The 8,836-nt window shown below is 36.8% G+C and overlaps 1 protein-coding gene across 3 annotated transcripts; it reads right to left on the bottom strand.

Moving 5' to 3' along the window:
• Positions 1 to 1,377: 1,377 nt before the first annotated feature.
• LOC144639612 (melatonin receptor type 1A-like) lies at positions 1,378 to 7,626 on the bottom strand. 3 transcript variants are annotated; one of them, XM_078498906.1, is made up of 4 exons: positions 7,270 to 7,626; positions 3,397 to 3,494; positions 2,268 to 2,579; positions 1,378 to 1,982 (listed from the first exon to the last, which is right to left on the bottom strand). In XM_078498906.1, exons 1-4 carry the CDS (start codon positions 7,290 to 7,292, stop codon positions 1,393 to 1,395), a joined length of 1,023 nt encoding a protein of 340 aa, XP_078355032.1. In that variant the 5' UTR covers positions 7,293 to 7,626; the 3' UTR covers positions 1,378 to 1,392. The 3 variants fall into 3 exon arrangements, with proteins under 3 accessions (XP_078355032.1, XP_078355039.1, XP_078355045.1); XM_078498913.1 differs by lacking the exon at positions 1,378 to 1,982 and adding an exon at positions 5,541 to 6,592 and having other exon boundaries at positions 2,514 to 5,343; XM_078498919.1 differs by lacking the exon at positions 1,378 to 1,982 and adding an exon at positions 5,541 to 6,595 and having other exon boundaries at positions 2,514 to 5,343.
• Between the last annotated feature and the right edge of the window lie 1,210 nt (positions 7,627 to 8,836).

Consider the following 8,836-nt stretch of genomic DNA (forward strand, 5'->3'; position numbering starts at 1 on the left):
TTAATGCCTCATATACAAATGCCTGTTTCCTTTTGCGTTTTTGAGGGGCAAAATTCTTTTGAACATATTTGTCGCCCACGTTTTGCGCAATCAGGTCAGTGTTTAAGTATTTTCTTGAAAAGAAAAAGGATTTGACCAAAAAGATAATTACCACGTTTATTGAATCAACATGTGCAAAAAATAAATATATAAAAATAATTTGGCCGGACGGGATAGATTGTTGTGTAGGGAACTTGACGTTATCATGGTAATGGCATTTTGACACCAAATTTGTAATTTCTGTTAATGAAAATTAGCAATTTTCACTCTTTTAGTTTTTTTGCACTGTTTAATTGATTTTGAGTAACTTTCAGTAATTTTAGGCGGTTTTCTGCCGTTTTGGGAAAATTTTGAAATCCAAGGTGGCGGATCCGATATGGCGTCCGTTATGATATTATGATGTAATTGTCACGTGACGTGTCGTCATCATCCCACGTGACGTACATCAAACTATAGATTATCCTCTTAGTTTCATTGTGATTGCTTAAATATGCGATCGAATCCCTCCGGGTCTGAAAATATCAAAAAAGCCCGGTCTAAATAGGGTTAAGTCGCTAAACGTCAATTGTCTAAGAAGGAGGGAAACAACAAGAAAGAACCCATTCCTCCCCCAAGCTGACCTGGTCATGGTAACTTTTCACTGTCTCGTGAAAGGTCAAAAATCGTTGATATGAGCGAATGTGCACCCTGAGAGAACTCGGGGAGGAGAGCAACTTTTTTTTTATTATAAAAGCGCTTTGCCTCGCCAGGCCTATACTCGGGACAGCACACAGAGTGCCAAGTTTCGCGTTATGCCCAGATTTTAGGTTCCAATGTACAAATTTATAGGAGCTTTATATTAAAGGAACAAAATTTAACTCAGCTAAACCACAGTAATCCCATAAAGTTTATAAACGGAAGAAACTCAAAGGATGAAAAATAACCTAGGAATTCAATATTTAAAAGGCGTCTTAAATAATTACGCAGGGTAAACTTTGATTTTGCGAGCAGGGGAAACATTTACTCACATAAACGCTTGATTAAGAGCTCGAGTCAGGCGTAGATCCAGACCGGTTTCCACCGTTTCACGGAAGTCGGTCAACCCTTTGTCCAAGTGAATGGAAATACCAGGAAATGACACTTTAGGGAGTCAATATCTAAAAGTTCTCCGGGGAAACATAACTCGGACCCCCAATTGCAACAGGCTCAGGCGCCTATGTTATTGGAAAACAGTCACTATTTTCCTGGATGTGCGCCCGAGAGTTGCCTCGGAACTTAGGCCTGAAACATTTAAACGTTTTTAAAATGCTGTCTTACGGTAGGCCCACTATTTTATTCATCATGGGTGAATTCGTTTATTATTGCAATCTTTATTTAAACATTGACATGGTTCACTTTATAAGAACAACCACGGTTTCCTGGAAACAAATGTACAGCTAGACTTCCGACACCTTTAACTCCAACATGTAGAAAATGCTGTAAGTCTATCACTTTCACTTGAGACATGTGTATTAGGTTGGTATTCTGATCATTGTTGCCAATTAGAGCGAAGGCTCCTAGCGCTGCACCATTTGAATGAACACAACATCCAGCTGTCCACATGGAGTTGGGTATAACTATGTTCGGTTGTTTCTCAATACGTTTCGGCGGATCTGATCTCAAGTTTGCTACGGGTTGTCCATTATGAGTTTGAATGCGAACCTCTGAGATGCCTGTAAGCAGGTACAATGTCCCACCTTGTACACTGCACTTGTTTGTAGCATATTTCCTTATCTTCTTCTCATACTTAGCCCACTGACCAGAGTTGAACGCTGCATACTGCGGAACAGCATTCGTGTAAGTGAAAGTGGAACGTAGATGATTTTTGGTAAAAGAGAACGTCTCTGCTGGCAGCAAGTGTCCTTTGTGGATGAAGGGCACGCCGCGGTACATATTCGTGCTTCCTTGGTTACTTTTTGGAATACCTAACAAAATGAAACAAACTATTACGGGAATGAATTTCTTAAACTGTTATTCCTTTAAAAAAATAACTTATTTAGCCTTGCTAGAGGATTAGTATGGAAATTTGTATTTAATAGTTGAGGAGACGTCTCTGGCACCAGAGAACACGTACTCAGTCCTCTACTCCGTCAATAGATGTCACTGGTGTCAAATCGTTGACTAATCACTTAATACTCCGTAACTGACATTTTGCTCTGTTACATACCAGTTATAACCAAGTATATCTCCTTTCACGCGTCAAATTATACCTTTTTCTTGGTGCCATCCGCCCGTCCTTTTCACAGCTCCAAAGTGGCTTGCTTCTGCTTTCGTTACAAAATATGCTGAATAGATCGGGATCCCATAGCTTAGATCAAACATGGTGGCATAAACGTAAGCAGGGTTACCAAGGGATGTCTGGCAGATGTATCTGATGTTGACGTCATTATTTCGGAAACCGATTGGTGGCTGGCCATTAACGAAGAAAGGTAAATAGCATTTGCTAGCAGTTCCAGAGACTACTGACCTACGAGGCCTCAGTTTGTTTTCGAGTTCAAAATTGGTCTTTAAAGTATATCCTGCTATTAAAAGAAACGAAAAGAAACATACGTTGACTGTAGCAAGATGAACATGGATAAATACACCTTTTTAAAACAAATAACTGCATGTCAAATTTCCAGAACTTATTGGTAAATTCCTCACTCAAGCTATTTATTAAGCAATTGTCGTACAAAACTTACTTCACTGGAATGAACTTAATAAATTCATTGTTTACAGAACTGTGTCAAGCCATACAAGAAAGGTCGAGTCTTTGTCACTTTGAATCTTTCTTACTACAAGATTTGGAGATACAAACTGTTGAATCCCTTTTATTCTCTTTAATGAAAACAAATTAACATTTACAAGTAAGCTTTGCTTACGACCTCAGTTTTTTTGAGCTACACGTCTATTCGCATTTTCACACTCTTTGGTCTGTACAACCCATATTACGTAGCTGATATCCACTTGGTAAACGTTAAATCACTATTTTCGACACTATTTGCTCTGAAAGGGTGTGATCAGACGTTTTTAGCTTTAGTTTGAATTCTAAAATAAAGAAAATGATATTTGTTTACCCTAATTTAGCAAAAGTGCTAAAGAGATCGAGCATTGGAAAGTTGTAATGTGAGAAACTGAATCCTGCGGGAAGATATCCAATTCAAACTGAAGAAAGATCAGAGATTTTTTGAGTTTTCGTTGATGGAAAGCGTTAGAGAAGTGGGATGAATATTTATATGTTTTGACTATTTCATTCACATTCATTACAAAGGGAATACATTTTAATTCTGTCAGTTTGTTTGATTTAGCTTATCGTAAGAAATACATCGTGATTATATCATTAAATACGAAATTACTCACTGTTTCTCTCTGCAACAGTTTTGTCTTCTTGTGTTATCTGGGAGTCAGCTAAAATTAATAGTGACAATAACAGCACAGCAAGGTAATTGATCTCGAACCTTGAGTGACAAAAGAAATCATGAAAATGTTCCTTAGTTAAACCTGTTACAACCTGAGCAAACAACAAGTGGGCGAACAAACGGTTACATGCATCAACGGGATGTTTTTAAGGAATAAAGAGACATTCTTTTGGGATGTATTATTAATCACGAAAAGACTAAAATACGCCGATAGTATTGTTGCCAAAACGTCGTTGAAAAGATTATTATAATAACCAGACGGTTCTAAAAAATGCTTTGAAAAGAAACTTATAGTATGTTACAAGCAGTTGATCATCCAAAGAGAGGGAAACGTTTGGTTACTCATGTACTGAAGCATTTCTCTTTACATTGCTTTGATTTTTAATTCGTCTAAACGGTTACTACAAAAATAAATGCCCATGTTATGCTTTTTTTATTATCATTTGTTATGACCTAAAGTTATAAGCGGCGGCTCTGCATATGATATAATGCTATTTATGAAAAGGAGGAATGTAGTACTTGTTTTACATTATTCTTCTGCAATTCCCTGCACAACAAGGCGGAACTATCTTAAATTATCATCTAAAAGATACTTTTTGGCCTGGGTTATAGCAATCTTTGAAAAATGTAATCGCAGTTAAATGAGCGGAAGAACCCGGTAAAAGATTGAATTTCAAAAAATGGCATTGAAGTCTACCGAGTGCTCTCTACTCTAAGACATAGTTCTTGAATAAAAGAGTTCAACGATCTTACCGCAATTGCATTTTTGATGATGAAGATGATGGAGGGTGATGTTGTCCCGAGTAGTTTAACTTTTCTTTATATTATGTAGATTATATATGTTTTGTCCCGTACATTACCAACACCTTAAAAGGCCTGTACAATTACTTCATGGTCCGCCACAAGTTTACTGATTACTACAATAGAAATATGTATTCAGGTTTTGTTTACTTTGACATTCAATGGTATGGGGTTGTTTAACCGTTTAAAAAATGGCTCACTGGAACTGTTTGTCGCAATTTATGAAAATACCCATTTTATTGTACCATTGAAGACCATTGAATAACCAAGTTAAAAAATTCCGAAATTTCCCTCTTACTAAGTAAAAGCAAACTTTAACTTGGAAGTGATAAACAAAAAATATTAGGAATTGGTACATGTTGAGTCAATTTAGATCAGCGGTAACAGTATATCATATTCACTGTACTTTGCATTTGAATAGCACCAACATTCACTCGTGCTTGTCCAGCAGCACTTGTTTATTTCAAATTCTTTATGTTACAAACAACGTCGAAAGACTAGCTACAATACATGGATGATATGAGTTGTTGAACATCTGCTTTGATGAACAATACACGCGTTACATTTCAAAAAGATATTTCCCATGTTAGCATAGGCAAACATTACATTAAAGAAATAACGATTGAACTTGGTATCTGAACGTGCCCAAAACGGCTAATATGATATGCACTTTGACATGTTAATCGAAAAAAAAAAAGGTATTAAAAACAAACAGGTTTATCATGGCAGTGATCTTGATTGATTGCAATCGCCATTTCTTTTGACGGTCACTTCAATAATGTCAATAACGGATACAAAATTAACTACTAACTCATTGCCCATGAGTCTCGGTTCCATGAAAGTTGTAATTTCCATTCAAATGTTCGGAAACATTCGTCTGACCTTCGGGCAACATTTTGAAAATCTTCGGAAAATCTTCGGAAATCTTCGAAAGATCGTAAAAAACATTGTTATTAGTAGGTTTATAAAATAAACAAAATAATATATGGTTGCTTGGAGATATGAAATTAATCTTCTCGTATTCAACTCGATATCTCACGAGTGTGTGCAAGGCTAAGCCAGTGCTAGTTTAGCCAGTCTGTTATTCCTCGCGAAGCGAGGCCGAAGGCCGAGCGTAGCGGGGTGTATATTTTTTTCCCTAGGGTGGGGGGATGAATTTTTTTGTTTTTTTTTTTTTTTTTTTTTTTTTTTTTTTTTTGGGGGAATCCCCCCCCGGGTTGTTTTTTTTTTTTTTTTTTTTTTTTTTTTTTTTTTTTTTTTTTTCCCCCCCCCCCCCCCCCCTACGTACAAGGATATTTTATAGCGTAGTTTGAAACTGTCCAGGACGTACTGAGATCCTTAATGCCGGACGATCAGCAACTGTGGAAAACTGCAACTCGATTATGCTCTTGAAAGCCCGTCTAAATCGCCTGTTTCTTACAGCGTACACAATAGGGTTAACTACAGAAGCTAAACAGACAGTAAGCATCAGTAGCTTTTGTACTACGCCAGGAAGCGTGGTACCAAAAGCAGCTACGACACCTACCACTGCAGTTGGAAACCAACAGATTCCAAACAGGCAAATAACGACGAACAGTGTTTTGGCGATGTTTACGTCTTCACCAACTTCTCTGCGAAGTCCACTGATTTCTTTGCCTTGTCCGATGTGCTTAGGTTCTTGGTTGCTGCTGATTTGCCTTCTGTGCTGTCTCACCGTTCGATAGATTCCAACATAACATCGCATAACGATAATAATATTTGCGTATAATGTGAAATAAGCCACAGTGCGTGATATTCTGCTAGCGCTCTCAGGTTTCTTATCAATAGAGCAGAAAGCATTGTTTGAGTTAAACGCGTACTTTCCCAGGCCATACAGTGGTCGTGATGCGACTATAATAGCGTAACACCAAATCCCGACTACCATGCAGATAACGTTTCTTCTTGTGTAAACGCTTTTGTACCTGGCTCTGTGTCGTATCATGATAAAGCGATTAATACTTATTGTTGTCATGGTTACAAGGGTTGCGTTCAGCAACATACCAAATATGAGCCCCTGTAGCTTACATCCACGCATGCCCAGTTTCCACTCACCCTGCATGAATGTCGCACTGGTCAGCGGTAACACAGCTACACAGAACAGAAAATCCGTTACTGCCAGGTTTACAACAAAAACGTTTGGTATTGTTCTCAGCGATTTATCTTTCCAGACTGCGATGAATACTAACATATTTCCACAAGCTCCAAGTACCATCAATGAGCAAGTGACGAAGATTTCAACGGTAACTTGCAGAGTACTCCGGGATGGAAGAGAAAAAGGCGCTGTTGTTGAATAATTCATTCTTGTTCATAGAGAAGGACTGCTTAAAACAAACAGTTGCCAAAATGTATTAGTGGGATTCACTTGTGACTGTGAAAGTTCACGAAAACGCTCTTGTTGTTTTAATTTACGCCTTCCTACATTTTATTTAAAGTTACATTTCTGTACAGTGTCTTTACAAAAACTCACTGTAGTTTAAAAAAGGATTTAGTACTATGGTTATTAGGAAAATCTTGATTATACGCACAAGCTCGAATTAACCGAACCGTGACTTGCTTTTTCGTCTTAACAAAAAGACTTTTCAAGTCATAATAAGCCGTGATAGAAAAAAAACTACTTAGAAGACACTTTTTTTAAATTTCATCAACAGTTTTGCGATCAAGTGATTTGCAACGCTTACGATGAATATATTGTTCATTTGTAGAGCAATTTAACTTTGTATCATGGAACTTTTCTTTTTAGCTTAAATCATTTACATCCTGTTTTGTTTTTGTTAACAATAAACTGGCAGAAAAGCCCTTAAGGCTCGCACTAACGAGGGAATCAAACGATCTAGCGGCTAACCGAAAACAAGTTATCAAATTGAAATGAAAGTTATCGAATTCGATTTACTAATTACTGAGAAAATGGCGAATCAGTTCCTTTTTTCCTGATAGCAGGTGTAATTCTCATTTCAGCGTTATGAAAGCGAAACTCAACGCACATCACAATACTGACCTTGAACAGAGCACTTTTGTCATCAATTTCAATGCAACCGAGAGTGAACACTATGAAGTGAATCAGTGAAGAGCAATTGCCTCAGAAAGCCGTATCTTTTTTGCACACACGAAACACAACATGTTCTTATTATTTTGGCGCTTGTACAATATGTATATGCCAAGCTGTCTCTTATATGGCATGTCCACTAATAACAAAACAGGAAATTAAAATGGAAAATGTGCTTCTCATTGGCTGACAGAAAGAGTGTTTGCTTTTTATCACTCTCTGTAATATAAAACAGTAAGTTGAAAAACACAGTTCGACAACTTAATCTATTTAATCTGTTGCTCAAAAAAGGAATATTGATATACTGTTGAAATTTGATATGGACATGTGACAACTACTCTTATTTCGTTCAAGTTTGCACAAGAACAGGCCGTATATATGAAGTCAACAAAACCGATAACGGAGATATTGGAAGGTGTTTCATTTTAACTCGCGAGTAGTAGAATCATTTTTATTTTTTCTACATTTTATCATCCAACTAATAAATACAATTTTTAGTCATTATGTTTAAATGTTTTAACAAATGTGTTCATGTTTCCTTGAAGCTACATCAGCAAAGTCGTCTGTCGATTCCTTGATTTTTCTCATTGAAAGGAAGAGTATAAAACAATGGTGTAATCGTTTGCAACAAGCAGTTAAAACAGAACATTTTTTTTTCTGACAAAATTGCGGTGACATTATCAGAGGTAACATCGAGCAACATGTCACCTTTATTTGAATTAATTTTTAAAATTTATCGTAGAATGCTTTATCCAGTACAAATTTTACTTGGCAAGTACCCACATTGGAACACGGTTAGTTCGACCACCAACAGCAAATTTGCTCCAATTAACGATGTAACCTTGCTAAAGGGATTGCTTAATAAGAATATGACTGACTGATGCTCTACAAGTCAAATTCTGATAAAAAGCATTGCATTGAAAATACGTGCATACGGTATTGATGTAATAGTTGATGTTATCAGAAAGCAACGGGGGCGCAAAAAAGCCATTTTCCATTTTAATGTTGTTTTTTTGTTTTTTTTTTTTAATGAAAAGGACATTTTTCTCTGCATACTAGATGCATCTTATCTTTAGCCAAATACTTGCGTAAAACTTCCTTTGAGTTCTGTTCCTAAGAATTCATTCAAAAATTGTTCTCACTAATTTAGACGCCAAAACGAAGGACTAAATGGGCAAAATATGTACAGTGTAATTGAAGACCAAGGCTCGAGCCCAATTGAAAATCAAGACTTTTGTAAATCTGTTATTTTGTGTGAAAAGCCGAGAATCCTATAAACCATTTATAATGCTCCAACTAATTCAAGCAATGAACAAACCAATCTCTTACCTTTTTTTCATCTTTAGCGTCAATTTGTTTTTCCCTTGGATATTGTGAATGATTTAAGCCCTTTTCTGTTTGACGTTTTATCATAAAAACTGTTGAACCCATTGTTTTAGATAGTACGAACACGCGAACACTTGAACCTGCCGGAACGAGTGTGTCACAGCAATCACGTTTTTGGTGCGAAATTTAGCCT

This window comes from Oculina patagonica, chromosome 2 (genome assembly GCF_052425735.1).
Source record: "Oculina patagonica isolate OP01 chromosome 2, crgOcupat, whole genome shotgun sequence".
In the NCBI taxonomy this organism is placed as follows: Eukaryota; Metazoa; Cnidaria; class Anthozoa; order Scleractinia; family Oculinidae; genus Oculina; species Oculina patagonica.